Genomic DNA, 21,311 nt, shown 5'->3' on the forward strand with positions numbered 1-21,311 from the left:
GAATACTCAGAATCATACACAGCATTCTTCCATATGGAGCATGGTCTCTGTTAAGAGCAGATTGGTCCCATGATGTTCACTCTGCATCAACAATTGAAAGAAATTTGTGCACTTCATACGGCAAAGCTTTCATGTGAGAATTTGGTGGACTTTTGGTTGGCACTAGGAGAGGGAACACCACTCTCTTTATTACATCTGAAAGAGGAGGATTTTATTGAAAGGCTTATGTTTGGGTTTGATAGCAAGTGATTTTGCATAGAAAGCAAGAGAAAATGAACTGGAAGTGTGTATGCTGTCAAAGGGGAGAAACCCGATAGCTTTATAATACTAAATCTTTGCAATCCTGAGGCATGATAGTATCCATTAGCGAGACAAGGATTTTTTGCCAACAATGAAATTTCATTAGACCTGGCAAGCAAATAATGAAATGAGTTGAGGGATGCTACACAGAACCGTCGGGATGGATCAGTTGGAACGAACGGAAGCAAAAAAGAATAGCACTGATTCTACAAGCCACAGGTATTGGGAAAATTAACGTCATCATCGGGTATGTGAATATCAACTGATGACCCTACCAATGATGATGCAAGAGATATGCTTGTAAATTTTACCAACTCTACAGCACAATAACGTGTTGAAGAATTTATGCCTACTCTGGATATCACCCACAAATTTAAGGAAAGTCTTTCATTCATTGAAAAGATTTTAGGAGAGGTTCATTCAGTGATAAATTAAAAATAACTTCAGATTAATTATTATTTAGGAAAAGGTGTGTCTTTTGTAAAGAGACATACATATTTCAATCAAATATAAATAAGAGTTTCTCTCACTTGAAAATTAAAGATTCGGAAAGAAGATATATTACATGAAGCAATAATAGGACATCTAGATTTTGTACGGAGGAATAAGGATGTGAAAGTGTAACTTTAACATGAATTCAAATATGTTATTGTTTTAATGAAAAATAAAAGATTTTTGTTTGAAATTATTTTAGGCGGAGAGTTCAAAATATAATTTTGATTCATCCTTTCTGATCTGTAAGAAGATTATTGAGTTATTCCAAAAAAGATTATGCAATGGATTTTTTATTGCATTCTTTGTTAGGGATAGGCATGAAATATATAGGTGTTTCCTCATCTCTATCAAATCAGGCTTTCCGCTAGAAAAGTTAGATTCCTTTTAGACTAACGTTGTATTGCATACAAGAATTATCTTCTGGATTTGGTGTATGGGGATAATTGATGATATTTAAAATAAATATTGTCTCATAAAGTTGTACATAGTCATTATTGTAATGACTCTATTACCCAAATAAACTAGGCACTAGTCTTTCAATTCATTGAAACAATTATTGGATTCATAATTGTAGTTAACAATTCTTTCCTATATCTCCTCCTTACAAGCATCAGCTCAGTTATTATATAAACATTCAATCATATCAAACCATTCATTTAAGTTTATTTTGATCGAGTTCAAAGACCTTGTTGGCCTAAGAACTCATAACGCTTAAATTCGTTATAAAAGAGTTTTGAACCAAGTGATCAAGTTTGAAGTAAAGTTTCAGCTGCCTAGGTGTAACAAAGCCTGAAGTACAGGGGAATTTGAATTATTCCAGTTTGTTGGCCATAACTGATTTGGAATCCTATTGGGGAATTGGCAAGCTCCTGGATTTCCAATCTATGGTTTTAAGAACCATCATTGTTGAAGACCCCAATGATCCAGATTTTTTTGATAATCCATTGGATGATTAATGAACACTTTCATGATTCATGAACGTTGAATCTTGTTTCAATCTTTAAAAGCTATATTTTTGAATTTTCATTTTGTAATTCAGTAAGTCAATTTGACAATTTTCTTTAGAATCATGAACATAGATCAATGATCAAGTATTTAAATTTTTAATGTTTTTCGTTGTTGTCGGTAAAGTTGTATTATCTCTTGGGGATAGTTAAATATGTGTTAAGAAGTTGTTAGTTACCGAAGGGCGTTATGACGCAACGATTGAGTCACAACCCTTTAGGTAGTATATATATGCTTTGTCATTCATGAGAAAAGCATCTGAGGTTATCTCATGTTGTTTTATATTGTTATGTGATGTACTTCAGAGAAGCATTGCATTTGTATTTGCTTTTGTGATACACTTCTATTTTCGTAGCATGTATTAAACTCATTTTACAGTAACCAGTATAAATTTGGTGGCGTTGTCTTTAAAATATTCTGGGAAGTAGCAGTGATTGAATGGGGAAGGGATTATAATGGGACAACCAGTAGCTAATGGTCATAACAGCGACGAAGACAAGAACCCCAAGTTGTTTGAGGGTGAACTATAGTTAGCAAGAGACTTTGTGTCACTACTTCAAACATCCATAGAAACACGTGCATATAGAAGCCGCACTAGAAGGAATTCTTAAGAGTGTGTTGTTTGGAGCACACTCAGTGTTAGCCCTATTGTTAACCGATTGATGAGCCATCTCCCATAGTTACTTGCACAATCATTTCTGGCGCTTTAGAATCGAAGGGAAGAAATTAACCAAGAGTAATACAACTTTACGGACAACAATCTTTGGTATTTGGCATTGATCAATGATCAAGAATCATAGATTCATACTATGAAGTGATTTAATTTTACAATTATGTATATTTCTCTTATTTTTTGTATGTATAATGCATATATATATTATATACACAAACGCCTATGAACCATAATGAAAACAATTCATGAACCCATGTACCAGTTTCTCGTATCCAAACCCATCCCAAAACCCAAACCAGTAACTTATTTTTTTCTTATTATGAGACACTTCTTGAATTCTTCACAACACAATGAATGCACGGAAAACTTTAAGATAATTAAGTAATATTTAAATGGTGCTTAATTACAAATGCATACATTATTTTAATTCCAAATGCATACGCAATGTAGTTTTGACACAATAATTATGATTGCATAACAATCAAGATGATGTGTGTGTGTGTGTGTTGTTTCTGATATACAAGAGATTACATGCAACAACTGAGAGAAATCTCAGTACCTTGCACTGCTCATTGTCTCCGATATACAATTAAAAATGTGCAAATATGTAGGCCGTCTCTGATATAACTTTATATGTATGCTCCGAATATTGTGGTAAGCTGTGTCTGATATGACAATATTAACATGATCAAGTGATAATGTCATCTCTGACTGTAGACTTTATATGTTTGCACCAAATGAATGCCAAATGCAATGTGCTCTGTTACAGAGCACTCCTTACAGGATATGAAATGTAATAAGTTCTCATAACATACCTTCATCAAATGATGTAATCCTCATAATATATGTGTGCCATGAGAGAAATAGGCATGTATGAAGAGACACCTTTCAATCTGAATGGTAACGATAATAATCAGGGAATGATTATTATGGTAATCCGTTACCAACCAATTACCATACTAATGATGCCATTATATGTTTAGTTATGCTGGGTAAAGATGGTCGCAGATATTATACAATTTATGAAGAATATGGTAAATGTGATTATGATGCGATTATAAATTTATATGCAAGGGCCAAGCTAGCAATATGCAATGTATGCTGTGGAACGATTATATGAAAGATAATGGAAAAATATAAATGCAGATAAAACATCTGCCTGGATACATGTAAGTCTGATAGCATGATGTCGTTGTCTATGTATGTAGGTATGACAGTCACTGACTGTTGTGCACATGTATATGGCAGATGCAGTAATGATCTATTATGATATGTATATGCAGGGTGATGGGTGTAGTATGTGAATGCATTTTCGATTACTATCTGAATGAAATGCATAAGAAGGTGATTCCAAGATGATGGGTGGCTTCAATTGTCATCAAGTCATCAGTCCCACATATAGCCAATATGCCATGGTGAGATTTACAAGCAATCTTTAGGTCACTTATAAAAGGCATCATAGTCATGTTGTCTACATGGTCAATAGATGTCATGGTGATTATCAAGCTCCATCAGTCATCATAACCTTAGTGCTTTGTTTCAAAAAAAATGCAGATTATTTACAGGGGACAAGATATGCCTACTCCTTGTCCAACTTATTTAACATTTATACTGATATCAGAATGTTGGAATATCATAAGTCGATAATCAATTTGTAAAATAATACAAAGAATATCCAAAAGAATAATTAAGATCAAGCATTAAATATTCCTAAACACTGACGAAAATATGGTCCCTACAGATAAAGATTTAGTGGATTCTGAAATTGTACATCAGGAATCAATAAATACTTTAGACATTCTAGAAAAGAAAAAAGAGCCTATTGCTAATAATTTCAGTCCAATTATTGGAACCTCTGACTATGACTTCTACAAATTTAGTAACAAAATAAAATGTTGTTTGGAATAGACTTTCTAGTGTAATTAAGCATGGATTGTTAAATTTTTGAACACGTACTATCTTTACAATCCCAGACTTGTAGTGTTTCCTACAAAGGAGTATTTATTGTTTCAGGGTTTCATCTTGGTATGTTCTCCTAGAACCCACCTATATTGTAACCTTTTTTCTCATTTGGTAAATTATCTTCAATTCAAATAAAAAAATAGGCTCCACATCATCAGCAATCCAGTCTGAATAAGGATGTATGTAGTTTAGATCAATGGTTTACATGTTTAGTATCCCTCCATCTTTTTGGCACACAAAAAAAAGCATCATACAAAAACAAGATCATTAAGGCATTTTTTTACTCAAATCTATTGTATTTTTGTGTAAATGGCCTCCCGTGCACTCCAATTGTACTCACACCCCAAATCATACATTTCAAAGTTGGTCGATAAGTCTGCTGACCCAATCCACAGTCAGTATCACCTCAAATTGAACACAAATGGCTCAAAGTGTCATTAGGTTCAAATGTTGAAAGTGAAGGAGTAAATTGCTAGGTCCATTCGTCACATAGGTACTTGCAAGTCACTGAATTTTTGTACTATGCTTGCAGTATTTCATCTTTGTGCACCAAGTTTCTTATATTTACTCAATCCAATTGATAAACCATAATAGTCGGGTTCCAGTAAGCTCTGAAGAACTTGCCATTATTCATACTTAAATTTTCATCATTTATGATAACAAAAATAAGTATTTAGAAGCGACTGCAAAGCTTAGAATGTAGATTCTTAATAAATTCAGCAAATAAAAGGTTTGAAATGGTAAGCAGCTAGGGAAGACACAACTTTTCTGACTATCGCATGTATGAAATGATGACACTGATGATATGGGTCCTCTTAATTCTGTAGCCTAGACAACTTGTAATGTCAACCCAACTAGGATTATTATAAATTTTCTGATTTTTTGAAACAGGTGACAAATGTTGTTTTTCTAGGATTGTTTTTGAAAATGTAGTAACATTGCCAATGTGATTGATGCTTTTCAAATGCATTTGGATCTCATATAAATATGAGAGGAGACATGTCTCCTCAAGACACATGTCCCTATAGTTAAACATCTTTAGTTAACTATATGTATAACTCACCTTTAAGCATATACGTAATATTAATATAATAACCATATATTTAATATATTATTATATTATTATATAATAATATATAATGTATAATATATATTATATTACATATTATTTTTATCAATAATATAAGACATAAAACAATGTTCATATAAATCATGAATACAAATACTCAATGTAATGAGTATATCACTTCGACAGATGCTATACTTCAACACTCACTCTTAGCAAGGGAGAAGTGACAAAAAAATTAAAAATTTATGAGATTTCAGTATCAAGGATATCTATACACAACATATTATCTAACTTTAACACTCTAAAATAGTGACTTGTCAAATAACTACAATCACAATGTTATAAACACTTTCATAACATATATTATGATCTCTAATTGTCTGAAACAATATCTAGAGTAATCATAATGCTTTTGTTATCAATAATTTCCGGCATATGCAAAACAAAAAAATTGTCACAATAACAGGCCTATCATTTGCAAGATCATCATCTTACAAAGATTACCTTTTGTTTGTTCATTATCATGGTGTCCGGCAAAATCCGGCCCAAAGAACCATGATAACAGATCTACCATTTATAAGATCATCATCTTAGAATGGTTACCTTCTGTTTATATATGTCAATGAAAGATCGTCAACTTTCATTACATATCATATGTGAAATAATAACCACCATGAACCTAGTTAGAGGGTGGCACAAAGGGTTTTCACCTCATACTTCTCTCTCATAGAGAAGAGCGCATTATAATGAATTTCTCTTAGAACTTCTCATCAAAGAGAAGATATCATCCACAAAGGATTGTATCTCAAAATTCCTCCCATTGATCCTAGGAAGTCAAGTCCTCTAGTTACTTCCTCAGAAACTCTCTTTACCCAAGGATACCTGTCGAACTAATCACTCCCTCATGATATACATAGGAGTAGGCCCATCAACATCATGTAGTCACCCACATGTATTTCTAGACTTCCTCAGAGTATCAATCTTCTAAGCTCATGCATTGCCTTTGAAGAAGTGTCATACTCCCTCTTAATGTAGAAGACTCATAATAATCTCAATCATCAAAGATGAGAGCCTTATTTTATCCATCTTGGTCATCAGGTCATTAAATTGAGTCTATACAATTTTTGGTAGCATGTGTAAAGTACCAACCTTCTTTTCCTGTAAGATATCCTCAAACATAAAGGAAGAGATCAAAACAAATAACCCTTATAGTATATATAGAATTACAAATAAATGAATAAATAAATGTAAAAGATACAAGTACTTATCTACCCATGAGGGTCATGGAATATCTCCTTTTCTAAGGATGGTTCAAGTGGGAATGAAACATTGCCTATTATTCCTCCCCACAATGTAAAATTCCCAATCTAATATTGTTGAGCACATTTACATTACATCAAATTTGGCGACTTCTTTATAAGTTCCAACTTGCTCTTTTCATCCATTGAAGCTCCAAGTATTCATTAAGCTTAATAGTACAAACTTGCCCATAATACGCCAATATCTTGATTGAGTATGATTGTGCCACTTGAATGACTCTATAACTCATACATCAAGTATCATTTATCATTTATCGTAGATGATTCAAATGAAATCACCACCTTCATATGATGTACACAAGGGGTAGGCCCATTCAAATAGTTGCATGAATTACAGTCCTCTTGACTATTACAATTTATCGATCACAGAAGATTCCATCACAAGATTGGTTTACTCCCTCCGAATCAATATGATTGATATCATTGATGATCGATAAAACCATATCCTCTATCAGCTCCCTCTGATGGATGTGTCAGAATCCCTCTAAACATAAATCTTCTAAGCTTCTAAAATAAACTTCCCTTTAACAAAGTGTTAGACTCTCTCTGAATTTGATGTTGATCCTCCTTCTCCTGCAAGAACATTCTCGAAGGCAACGATCAAGGCAAATGCTCGTATAGAACATAAAAACTACATATAATAATTATTCTAAATATTATTATTGCAAGAACATTAGAACTTTGATTCTACTCAATGTTCTTAAATAATATTAATATTTAATACAAATAAATTTTAATCTTATTTAATATGCCTTTTCATCTCTTATAGTATATATAAGTAAAAGAATGTTAACATTAATAATGTTAGTAATTTAACTCAATAACATAACTCTTCATTTTATGACATTGATTTTTATTCCAACTTTAAATTGACACATAGTCATGCATACAAAAATATGCAAGGTCCCTATACTGGCACTAAGAAACTTGATTCTATAGATTTATTTAAAGAACATATAATATTAAATTATAATCATTTATCTAATTATTATTCTTGAATAATAATTTGCTCTTATTTATATAATGTAATCAATTTAATATTCATATGTTCATACTATTTACATTTGCATAAAAAAAATATTGATATATTATGCTTACCTTTAATGTAGAGCTCACCTAGTTGTTTGCGGGTGTGTGGACTGATAATCGGAAAGGGTGTGATTGTATTTCTTTTATGTAGGAACCGTAATAATTCTTTCCTTATTAAACCACATAAGATATTGGTTTGTATCTATTCTTCCCTTCACACAAGGTCTAATGACCCCTATACACCCATTGATCCATCGGTGCCCATACTTTCAGTCGACTAAATATGTAACAGACTTCAATGTTAGTGATTAAAAATATCATTCCTTTAGAAGCGATCTCGATAATTATATATTAACTTCCAATAGATTTATTATCGCTCCACCAACCATCACTATTGCTTTGCTTACAAGGGCGAATCTATGTTTCGTATATTCTTCCCTTTGTATTTAGTATGTCTGACCATATTGTAAAGGTGTGAGGGTGACTTCAAATAACATGGATCGTGTCTTTGGTCGGTGGTTGTGATTTATCTCTAATTTAGTATTTCTTCTGAAAATAATTCTTTCGCTCTTCCCAATGGTCTCCTCCTGAGATTTCCTGATAACATATTTTTTAATTTCTTCATTTAAAGATACGATCCATTTGTGGTGGAGTTTCCAGGCTTCCAAGCATTGTTGGGCCAGATATGTCAATAATGGATCAACTAGTGCCAAGATACATTTTGAAATTATTGAGCGAACTTTTAAATATCCTCTGCTTGATATATAGATAAATAGGCAGGCGCAGAGATCCCATTATTCCCGCCTACATCAGCAACTATAGTTGTGATAACTCCGTGTAGGTGAAAAAGGTTTATTTGCCTTTGCTCTGCAGGCCCTATTATTAAATTATTCCTATATATATTACAGTTCTTTGTATGTTTGTTTTAATTTATCTCTGTTTTGAAGTCTAATTTTTTGTGATAAATTTTCATGCATACTCATATTGCCCTCTATGTCCCTTAGTGCTATGGTCCTTTGGTCCCTTGGACTGCTTGGTCTTGTGGACGTCATTAAAATCTTTCATTCAATCATTCATGTCAAATACTACTTTGTGAACAGTCTTTCATTCAATCATTCATGTCAAATACTACTTTGTGAACAGTCATATCATTATACTGATAGGAATTCAATCAATCATCTACATTTTTTTGCTTTCTGGCTTTTAACTACTCAAAAACTACAAGCATGTATGTAGAAAGTTTCTCCATTTCCTGATTTTAGAAGTAGCACTTCCAGAGCACATGCCTGTTCTGGAAAACTTTCCTGTTTACTCAAATCAGATAACATTGGTTTCAAATTTATAGCAGTATTAAGAGATTCAACTAATATTAGTCAGAACTACACGAACATAGATAATTTTACCTCCAAACGAAGCAGCAACAGCTACAGAACCAGCGACTGAACCTGCTGCAGTTGCAGCTGCAGCAAACCCACTAGCACCAATGACAGGTATAATTGTACCCAATGTGGGTGCCAAAGCACTCAACCCCGCAGCAATAGCTGGTGCTGCCAGACCTGCCATTTATGCACATATTCATTGTCATTCATTACACTGCAGCCTGGTCCTGTGGAAATCTATATCAACAAGCTTCATGAATAGTATTAAATTAATGCAGAACAAAGGAAAAAAGCTCTTTATGAACATGTAAGTTTGGACCTCCAGTAATAGCCAACAAAGCCCCTCCAGTCAAAGCTGCAGCCCCAATTATACCACCACGCTTCCACTTCGACCATTTACCACCTTTTGTTTTTTCATCCTGCTCTTGGGCTTCTTTCTCCTTCAGTGCGGCCATTGCTGAGCATGCAACCATAAGTTCCATTGCTGCCTGCAAAGTGTCAGAGCCCAATATTTACTTGAGTCATTCAATTAAATACTTTGATGTTTTCTACAGAGAGAAAGATTTGGATGTGATAACATGTCCTCAAAAAACCAGTAACAATGTATGAAGGCCAACATTAAATTATATTCAACTCACATTCTTCCATAAACAGTATTAAATCTGCAGTAGTTGATACTCTTAATGGAAAGTTTCATAATAATTACTTTATCGTCCCCACCAAATGCCACACAATTCTTGGTGTCTCTCGCTTTCTATTTTTGATGTTCTATTTACTTATTCTCACATAGTATGTTTCCCCTATGCCCAACCACTCAATTCACCCTGCATCATACCTGTCCAACATATGGCAAACCCCAAGTGTGTTCACTGCCACTCCCTTGTTAAACAGAGCTTACCATTATATTTTTCTAGTTTTCCATGGCACGTCAAAACAATGGATATAGATTTCACTACAAATCTACAAATCTAGAGTATAGTAATCTTCACACATTTCAAGGATCAGAAAATTCATTGCCCTGCTAGACACAAAAATCAGGAAATCAAAGGAGACAAGAGCCTATAGCATAAGTCGTCACAGTTTGATTTTCTAGTAGTGAGAGCCCTGGCGAGGACTGACACAACTGTAGGGACAACTGGTGCCATTACGATGTAGAGGTATATCACCCATCTCCAATCCAACACCCACTTCATTCTTTCTGTGGATCATCATTGTATGAACTGGTGGATGGGGAATTGAAGTCAATTCAAAGAAAATTTAAACCTTCCAAGAGAACAAGCAGGCCATAATCAGTAAACCAGAATTGAGAAATGCATTAGAGAGCTAATGAAAGTAACTTAGCTTTTAAGGACTGAATGAATGAATGAAAGATTTTAATAACGTCCACAAGGTCAAAGCAGCCTATGGGACTGAACTTTGTTGTTTCAGGCTGGTTCTGTGCCCAAGAGGGACTAAGATTGCATTTTTCATTGTAGAAAGTGGGTAAGTGTGTTTGCCTCACTTGTACAGGAGTTTTCTTACAGAATTTGGTTTCTTCAAGTTATGAGTCCTTTTGCCTTCAATCGTTTTGTTGTTTGCTATCATTTTCCTTTTTACGTTAATTGTTGCCTAGAAGTTCATATACTAAGTTCATATTTCCTTCACTTAGATATGTATTTTGATGACTATTTTATATATAACAATAGTAGATTACAAATCAGATTGAAATCAAAGCAATTTCTTTCCTTTGGTACAGGTTTGTGAGTGATTTTGTAAGTTAATGCCCACACAAGATCATGTGTGTCAGATTTGATAGCTTTGCAAAGAGACACTGAATCTTGTAGGTGGAAAATAAAGGTTTAGGAGCATGATGAAATCCAGCAACCCTTGATTAAGAAGCAAGATTCATCAAGCCAGAAGTTGCCAATGCAAGGATATCTTAGATAATGGAGACCATGAAGGCCATAATGTGGTTCTAATAGAGAAATAGTGAATGTCCCCTAAATAGATTTATAACAATCACTGACTTTTCTTTCTAATTTTCAACAGTACTATAACACAACAACCATTATTTTATGCTTCCACTTCTCATCTTGCAGTTGCTGCATTTGAGGGCTTGGACAGTGAGAATGTTGTTGCTGCAGCTAATCCCACTAGCATTGGCACTATTTGTGAATCAACTAATGCTACTGATGATGATGATGATGATGATGATGATGCTGATGATGATGATGCTGATGATGATGACGATGACGATGATGAAAAAGATAAACCATTAGATAATTGGGACTTATTAAAAAAGTTCCAATTGTTGAAAATTAGAACAATGATACTTGAACACGATATTATTATATCGATGTTTTGCTAGGTTCCCCGAGTACGCATCCCCTGGCAAAATACTCATTTCCTATCTTCATGTTGTACCAGGGACGTGCAGACAGAAATTCGGTGTCCCCTATGTGTTCCCTTTTCATTCCCAAATATGAAACGTTTCCTTTTCCCAAAATAATGAGTTCCAGAATGTGGGGTGGGATTGGGGGTCAGAGACAGTCGAGGGGCAGCTTGATTGCCTTCAGTACCCAATCTCGTCCCCAATTTCCCAAAAAAATCAGACATCTGCGTGAAGGAAAAAGTGGGGCAGGCCCCACATGGTTTCAAATATGAAATAAAAAATTCCTAACCCTATTTTGGATGCTAAAAGGGCTAAGTCTCTTTCATTTATTCATTTCATTCATTCAAGACAAGAAGAAGAAAGAGTAGCAGCAGCAAAGCCTTTATTTTTGAGTTGCAAACTTTTAAGAGTTGGGTGTAGCATAAAATCTTCTTCATTCTAGGTATGTCTTTCTTATTGTGGCCATTTCTTTGCATTTCATTTTTGTTTTGCATTTGTTTTGCATTGTGCAACATACAAAGAGGGCATTTTGAGTGAAGTTTTTTTTTCTTTTTAACTTGCAGCAGTGTTATACATTTCACAATGATGAGCAGTAGTATTAAGAGTAAGGGCAGTGCTAGTAATGATAGTGTTGAAGTAGGAATTCAATAAACTCAATCCCAAAGGAAAAAACATAATACTAGGGCAGTGCATGGGGGTCTTCAACTACTGCTAGTATGAATGTATCAGGGCCAACATCACCTTCGGCATTTGATTGACCTTCTAAAGCCCTCAAAAAGCATCGAAGAGGCCAACTCAACCCCAAGAAGCCTCTCCTTCAATTTGCCACAAAAGTAGACAAAGATTAAACAATTCCAAGGATAGTAGGGAATGGGAGTGCCGTTTATGCAAAAGAGATTATTTTGGCAGCTATCCATGTTATGGTGAATCGATGTTATTGTACTTGTATTAAACAAAGAAGATGAAAGCTCCTTATATAGATTTACAAAGACAATGTTTCTTAAAGAAACAATCGTGAACTAAAGACGAAAATAGAAACTACTTACTAAACTAAAAACTAAGTAAGAAAACCATTAAAGAAACATCAACTAAACTAAAAACTAAGTAAGAAAACCATTAAAGAAACATCATCATCATGAGTTTCGGAAACGGGGGTAGATTGGGTATCAGAGATGGTCGAGGGGCGGCTTATTTATCTCTAGTACCCAATCTCGTCCCCCATTTCCCAAAGAAATCAGACGTCTGCATGAAGAAAAAAGTGGGCAGGCCCCACATGATCTCAAATATGAAATAAAAAATTCCAAACCCTATTTTGGATGCTAAAAGGGCAAAGTCTCTTTCATTTCCTCATTTCATTCATTCAAGACAAGAAGAAGAAGAAAGAGGAGCAGCAACAAAGCCTTTATTTTTGAGTTGCAAACTTTCAAGAGGAGGGTCTAGCATAAAATCTTCTTCATTCTAGGTATGCCTTTCTTATTATGGCCAGTTTTTTGCATTTCATTTTAGTTTTGCATTTGATTTGCATTGTGCAACATACAAAGAGGGTATTTTGAGTGAAGTTTATTTCTTTTTAACTTGCAGCAGTATTAAGAGTGAAGAAAGTGCTAGTAAAGATAGTGTTAAGGTAGAAATTGAATAAACTCAACCCCAAAGGAAAAATGTAGTACTAGGGCAGCTATATGGGGGTCTTCAACTACTGCTAGTATGAATGTATCAAGGCCAACATCGTCTTCGGCATTTGATTGCCCTTCTAAAGCCCTCAAAAAGCATTGAAGAGGCCCACTCAACCCCAAGAAACCTCTCTTTCAATTTTCCACAAGAGTAGACAAAGATAAGGAAAAAAAATATCTAGGGATAGTAGGGAATGGGAGTGCGATTTATACAAAAAGCATTATTTTGGCAGCTATCCATGTCTTTGTAAATCGATGTTGTTGTAGTTGTATTAATCAAAGCAGATGAAAGCTCCTTAATTAAATTTACAAAGACAATGTTTCTAAAAGAAACAATCGTGAACGAAAGACAAAAATAGAAACTACTTAATAAACTAAAAACTAACTAAGATGACCAATAAAGAAACATTATAATATTCTAATACCCTCCATTAATGGTCATCGTCTATGTAACTAAAATTTTCTAAGGACTAAAAAACTTAACATACTCTTTCTTTTAACGAATAGAAGTAAAGCTAGCTACCCATTCACATGAAAAGCAATAACAGAAATTAACTGATTAACTACATTCTCATGAGAAGATCTTAAATACCAACTGAAAGATTTAACTATCTTTTGTTAGGCTAGAAAGAACGATCAGAATAGATCAAAGAAACGTGAATCGGAATCGGATCGGAATCGGCAAGGTCGAATCGAATTGTGAATCGGCAATGAATCGGCAATGAATCAGCGATGAATCGGCAAATTTGAAAAAACCCGTTAAATTTAAAGATTTTAACAATTTAAAACTTATTTCATGCACCCATTATTGAATATAACTTAAGCACACTATAACATCATCAAATAGAAGTTAAAACTTAACATACATAAACATGAAACATAAAATCCATCACATACGTAACTATGTTATCTAAGATTCTAAAATGTAAATTGTAGGCTAGCTGAAGTAAATAGAAATCAAATGATCATAATGATTTAAATCATAGAATGTATGTAAGATGATCCATAAGACATCAAATCATAAATTTATGTAAGAATCTAAGATGAAGATCCATGAAAGTTTGAAACTTTGAAACATATGTCTATCAATGATTCAGTATCAATATCTGTAAACAAAATATAAAAACAAGGCTCCAGCTCAAGCCTCAGGCTCATAGTCATCATCATTCTCAACATCATCCTCAAGCTCGGCTATAGCCTCAGCCTCAGCCTCTGAGTATCCAGTCTGCCTAGTAGCAAGGCGTCTAATGTAGGTCCTAGAGGACTGTCGAGCCATATCTCCCGCATATAAGATGGGCTCACGAATGTCGCTAGGGCCTGTGTCTGTGCGTGCACGTGTGCGTCTACCAATGCCTGAAGAACGTGCTCTAGCTGCCTCAGCCTCTATATCCACCTGGTCAATCCACGCACGGTCTTCCTCAGTGAAGACTGGATCTACAACCTCTGTGAGCCACTCTGATTCTGGATCAATCTCCCCCAGAATGATCGGAGAGGAGTCAGTGCCCAAAATCTGTCTGATCCTAAGACGGAGGTTGTAATGAACGAAGACAAGATCATTCAACCTCTGCACTGTCAACCTGTTTCTCCTCTTCGAGTGGATGTGCTCGAACATGGACCAACTGCGCTCACATCCAGAAGCGCTGCTTGGCTGACTCAGAATACGAATGGCAATTTTTTGAAGTTTTGGGGTTGTGGCCCCAAACATTTGCCACCATCTATCTGAAATAAGGGAAAATAAAAATAATTAGTCTCATTTACAAATTACAAATTACAAGTTAACTCTAAAATTACATAATCAACTTTAAGTTTAGAATCTAGATTCATGAACATTGAATATATTATTTAATTTTTACCTGGCTGTATTGTTTCCCGAGCATCTATGGCTACCCTGCTAGAGAAAAGTGGCCCTTCTTTATTATTGAACTTATCAAGCTCAATAATTGCAGCACTGCTATCCTCATCAGTACTCAACCTCTGGATCACTGTATATAATCCGGTGAGAACCTCCTCATCCGCCTTGAAGTCAGGACGGAAACGAAATGCCGAATTCAAAAAGTAAGCTGCTGCATGGATGGGTCTGTGGAGCTGATTCTGCCATCTCCTATCAATGATGTCCCAAATAGGGGCATACTTCTCCTGCACTCCTGCATACTGAGCTTTAATGGCCTCCTTGGCCCTATCCATGCCCTCATATATGTAGCCCATAGAGGGCTTCTCCCCATCAGCAGTTCGTAGGAGAGATACAAGAGGCTCAGTGGCCTACATATAAAGTAAAACAAAAATTTGAGTCAAAACTTAAACATAGAATAATTCAATAATATAAGGTAAAACTAAATCATTAAACAATTAGCATAGTAAACTGTAAAATATTAAATGTTAAATTGCAATAAAATTACCTTAAGTATTTCTCTAGCAGGTTTCCAAAAACCATCATCATCAAATATGCAATCCACCACATCTATCCCTGCAGTGGTCGTAGCATAGGAAGATGAAATCCACTCCCGCCCAACAAACATGCTCCTCAAATCATCCCTTGATGTCAACAAGGACTGCAAGGTGATGAAATTCGAGGCAAACCTCGTGATCCCTGGACGAGCTAACTCTTTGTCTCCTGTGTACTTCCTCATTGTGCTAAGGACAAATGAATGATTATAAATAAACTTACATATGTTTTTTGCCCTTTCCACACATGACTTGACCCACTCAAGTTTGCCAATTTCCTCCAACATGAGGTCAAGGCAGTGTGCTGCACAAGGGGACCAAAATATGGTGGGGTGCCTCTCCATCAAAAGTTTGCCTACAACAATTTTAAGATAATTAGAAATTCAAATTTCAAACATGTTAGAACTTAGAACTTAGGAAACTTAGAAATTCTAAGTTAGAATTAGAAAAAGTTCAAAATTCAAATAAATTTATTTTCAAAACTTAAAAAGTTAAAAGTTTACCTGCAGCAACATAACTTGCTGCATTATCCGTCACCACTTGCACCACATGTTGTTCCCCCACCTCTGCTATAACTTCCTCAATAACCTCACATAAGCATGTGGCGTTTTTTACATGAGCAGAAGCATCAATGGATTTGAGGAACATGGTATATCCTACAAGTAACAAAACAACGAATTATAATTACTATTAGCAATCAACAAATCAAAATTTGAAATAGTCAATCACGATTCAAAATTATGTATGTAGGAAAGTAGAATGATCAATCACCTCCACAGGATACAAGAAAATTGAGGAGTGTTCTTCCCCTCCTATCTGTCCAACCATCAGTCATGATGGTGCAACCCTTTTCGATCCACTCCTTTCGGTTGTCCTCAAGCTCATGCCTCATATCCTCAACCATTTCCTCCAGGAGGTATCCACTCAACTCAGCCTCAGTTGGGGCTTTAAACCCCGGACCACAAATGGCAACTGCATCTATCATGTTCTGCCAATAAGGAGTCCTGTCACAAATAGATAATGATATTGATTAGAAATTTAGATGTCAAAAACTAAAATCATAAAACAAGTAGATATAATTAAAGTTTTACTTTTACTTTTAACTTTAACTTTGAAGATAACAAAGAAAAAAGAATCAATTACCTGGCTGCAATAAATGGAATGTTGCAAAAGTACCAGAATTTGCAAATCTCTTTTCTGGCAGCATCATGAATCTCCTTGTTCAAACCCATGCCCTCAAGCGTGGGTTGGGAGCCAGGAGTAGTGCGGGGCACAAAGTAACTATCCATTCTGCTTTTCCGCACTCTAGGCCGCAATAGGTTGGTGTTGGACTCTGTCTCAGTATGAGACTGACTACCACTAACACTCACATGAGCACTAGCACTAGGATGAAAAGGAGGCCTAGAAGAACCCTCCCCAACACAACCTACGGATGCGGAAGCTGATGCAGATGCACTTGCAGATGTAGATGCGGTTGCGGATGTGAGAGCACGGGAGCCAATACCTCTTAACCCTTCAAGTTGCATTTTCTTAGTCAACTTGTCTTGTTCAATTTTTTCTAATGCCACTAAACAAGAGCGTTTTGCCTAAGCGGTTTGTTGAGTGCAAACTGTGACATCATGGCCAGGTATGCCAGCAATGTGGTATTTCAATCTATAGATACCTCCCGAATTTATTTTTTCTTTGCAAAATATACATTTTGTTTGATATTTGGTTCTCCCAGGAAACTCTTCATTATATTTCCAGCATTCATCTTTTTTACCCATTGTGGAAATTGGAAAATGAAAGCAAAGGGCTACTGCAATAAAAAAATTCATGTAAAAAATCAAAGTTTGCAACTAATAAACAAAAACTACAAAACAACAAACCCTAGTTTACAATTTAGTAAAAGTTAAAACTAAAAATAAAAAACATTCAAGATTTGCAAATGAACACTAAAAAAATTTAACAAAAAATGCATACTACACTAACATGCAAAAAAAAAACCAACACTTACCTCTTGCAAATGAGTTGAGGAGTGTTGATATTGACTCCTTAATGCTCCCAATGCAATTTATGGCCTCCCCAAATGGACTTCTGATCTCTTTGGTGCTCTTCCTTCTTGCCGGTTGGAAACCTATGGATTCTCTTTTCTCTTCTTCTCTCTCACTCTTCCTCTCTTCTACTCATACTAAGCAAATAGAAGGCTCTTTAGGGTTATAACAAAGAGGAAAGTCAACTTAGAAAGCAAATAAAACATGTGTTTTTTTTTTAAAATTGAACTTTCTATCCTTGCTGCCGCGGCCGATTTCTGGCGATACCCGATGGCGATTCTGGCGATTTTTTCCATGAATCGCCGATTTTGGCGATTCAGGCGATTCATGCGAAAAAATCGCCACCAGCGATTTCCGATTCCAAAAAAATCGGGAGCCATGAATCTTATCGCGATTTCGGCGATTTCGGCGATTTCATGGCGATTTTTGGAACTATGGAATAGATTAACTAATTATATTACACATGATAAGAAAAATAAATCTAGCTGTAAATTCTAACTACCATTTCATATGAAACTAGAAAGTAACTGCATAAGATATACAACTAAACTGAAATAAAGATGCTACTGAAGGAATAACCAAATACTATCAAGGTTTAGATCACACCATGTCAAAGGTAGGAACTGATCCATTCTGTGCAAGTCTAGGCAATTGGAGGAGAGGAAAAGAATTAACAGAGGTTTAACCTCCCAACCACAGCATAGTGTAATGCCCACTCATTATCTCTTGAGAATGGCCCTCCCCTGAATGGGATAAGGCATGTGTACACCATCTCATCATGCCAGCTGAGCTACCTAATGTAGAGTTATCAACTACACAGCTGGCTAGACTGCAGGTACGTCCCAACAAACTATGCATCTGACTACAAGTTATCCTGACCTTTGGTGATTATAACATCATTTGCCACTAAACCAACCCTGGTCGTGGATTTCCAAAGGACACCGTGCCCAATCACCCACTGCTCGACTTAACAGACCTAACTAATATCCAGTTCCCACTATGAGCTGACTATATTAACTAAATTCAATTATTCTACATAGTTTCGATTCATCTCTCAGTTTCTGCAAGTTTAATATTTTGTCCCACATTATATATATATATATATATATATATATATATATATATATATATATATATATATATATATATATATATATATATATATATATATTGTATTCATAAATTTAGAAATAAAATAAAAGTAAAGACTATAATTCCGTGTGGCCAGATTTACTTTCAACCATGGGCCAACTTCCAAAAAATCTATGGGATGCATGTAATTAACGTCACTGAATCTTTTGGAAATATAGATGGCATGACTTGCTACAATGATAAATGAATAAGTTTCGGAAAAAAAACATTATATAACAGATGTAATTTTTTCAGCCTATAGTGCTCCCAGAACAACTAGTCTAATAGGTCCAATTTAGTCGGCACAGACTTTTCACATTGAATTCAAAAGTTCCTCTGAGCCCTATTTGTGTATACTAAGAATGATAATCTAATATCATTATCAAGGAAAAAACAAAATGAATAGTCTCAAGGAAAACGGACCTGGTTAAGAGTTTGTGGTTTGTAGCTCACTCGCTGAAGTTAATGACCATGATCTCCAATGAATTCCTTAGCTGGTATGATAGTCCTATGCATGCTTAACTGAGTACGGCAATATATTTCTTCTTGAAATGAGTACAACTACAGACTCAGCTATATTAATGAATGAACTCATGCAAAAACAATGATCAATAGTGTTTGATTATTATAGAAAGATGATCGGCCAACATAGGGAAGATTAAGTAAAAGGTGGAGTTACAATTTGCAAGAATAATAGGGTGGCGGAGACGTGGGTCTAAAGGTTACAATCTTTGTCAATGGACATGTAATTTTGGAAGAAATATGAAAGGCCAAAATAATAAAAAATATTTATGTAAGGCCAATGGACTTTTCTTGAATAAAAAAAAATTAAATTGATATGGGAATTGAATTTCACCCATACTATTATATAAATAGTACTCATATTGTTTATGAATACTTGTACATATTATTTTATATTTTTATCTATACATATTCTAGTACGTACAAAGGTACATAAATACCATGGGTATTACTTATATAATATAATACATCCAACATTAGATAATGCAGAGTATCCATGTTCCAAATTAAAGGTAACAATTTTATTTCATTTGCTATTTATATAAATATCTTTTTAGATTAGATGACCTAGTCAGCTCATAGTGGACACTTGGTATTATTTAGTTTTCCCTAGTATGCTTTTCACCGACTAAAGTGGTTTAGACTAATACCTAACAAACTCGATGACAGGTTAGTGTTAATGCCCTAGTCCCTCTCTATCAATGTTTCCCCCCCTTTGTCACGCACCTGCAAGAGAAAATAATAGTGAAAATACTCTCCCAATAAATTCTACTATAGATGATATGCTCATAACAAGCAACCGTCTTAACCAACCATTTCCAATTCACATGAAATCATAACGATGTACCAATTTAACCAACCATTTCCAAGTCACATGAAATCTTAACGGCTATAACCTATATTCAGAACATTTTTAAATTAGAGTAAAATATGGGATGTAACAGTCTAACTGTTGTCTTTTGATCACAAACTCTTCAAAACATTTTGTTGCTGGTGAGACCCTCCCTAGATCTAAAAAATGTAAATGACCAAGAAGCCAAAATCCATCCATAAAAGAACAGAGAGGGGTGCCCCTTTCTTCAAAAAGCTTTGAAAAAAGAGACACGAGCTTGCCACTGACTCTACCAGTGAGATGACTCTACCACTAATTGTCCCAGAATCGGTAATCATGACAAGAACATTCAGCCTAATGTTGGATAACGAAGTTGCTCTTCCCTAAAACAGAGACAACCACTAAAAACAATTAGCACGATTTTGAGAAAAAATCAGCAAACCCTCCAAACTTTGCAAATGAGCATGATGCCCAATAACAAACTACAAAAAGCCATGATTGTTTTTAGGAGCAAATTTTTGGTAAAACTAGACACATTTTTTTAGGTGAAAATCGATCAAAACCAAACAACAAAATTTGAGATACAAATCAATGAATACAAAGCTTCATTTTTTAGGAAAAACAGTAAACCTAACATATAATTTTTTCCTTAAAAAAATAAAAACCCACAAAGGTATCTCACGCAACTTTGCGAATTACAAAATCAGATAAAATTTGTGAAAACCCATAAGATAATTTTTTAAGGGAAGAAATTATGAAAACTCATTAGAAAAATCTTCATGTGGCAAACCACGAGACTTTGCATGGTAAAACAGCACATGCAAGAAGATGAACTCACAAAAAGCACATGCAATGTAATGTCCCCAATTTTGAATAAAATATTTTAATTAGGTTAATTAATTAAAAGATCCTAGAAAAAATAAATAATATCACAAGGACTTATTTAATTAATTGATTTGATTAATAAAGGGGCCCAGATTTTATTAATTATCCGTAGGTGTTTTCTATGTCGGCATTCTTTGTAAACCCTCGAGAGTTTTCTCTGAAGGGGTATTTATGTGTGACATGTAGGAAGTTGT

At 34.8% G+C, this 21,311-nt stretch overlaps 2 protein-coding genes across 2 annotated transcripts in view; both read right to left on the bottom strand.

Annotated features, from left to right (window-relative positions):
- The window catches only part of LOC149576006 (transmembrane and coiled-coil domain-containing protein STS1-like), a 200,139-nt gene that overhangs the window by 85,476 nt on the left and 93,352 nt on the right, over nucleotides 1-21,311 (bottom strand). Inside the window, exons 4-5 of the mRNA XM_089816125.1 lie at nucleotides 9,551-9,719; nucleotides 9,256-9,408 (exon numbers count right to left, since the gene is read on the bottom strand). Of these exons, the coding sequence (XP_089672251.1) occupies nucleotides 9,256-9,408; nucleotides 9,551-9,719 (322 nt within the window). The remainder of the gene's footprint in view (nucleotides 1-9,255; nucleotides 9,409-9,550; nucleotides 9,720-21,311) is intronic.
- LOC149576007 (uncharacterized) lies at nucleotides 14,220-18,170 on the bottom strand. The gene is made up of 7 exons (XM_089816124.1): nucleotides 17,711-18,170; nucleotides 16,858-17,512; nucleotides 16,486-16,718; nucleotides 16,218-16,370; nucleotides 15,669-16,069; nucleotides 15,126-15,531; nucleotides 14,220-14,991 (listed from the first exon to the last, which is right to left on the bottom strand). The coding sequence occupies exons 2-7, from the start codon at nucleotides 17,238-17,240 to the stop codon at nucleotides 14,411-14,413; spliced, it is 2,157 nt and encodes a 718-aa protein (XP_089672250.1). The 5' UTR covers nucleotides 17,241-17,512; nucleotides 17,711-18,170; the 3' UTR covers nucleotides 14,220-14,410.

Source organism: Cupressus sempervirens, chromosome 1 (genome assembly GCF_028749045.1).
Source record: "Cupressus sempervirens isolate cs-2001-9-10 chromosome 1, ASM2874904v1, whole genome shotgun sequence".
Classification (NCBI taxonomy): Eukaryota; Viridiplantae; Streptophyta; class Pinopsida; order Cupressales; family Cupressaceae; genus Cupressus; species Cupressus sempervirens.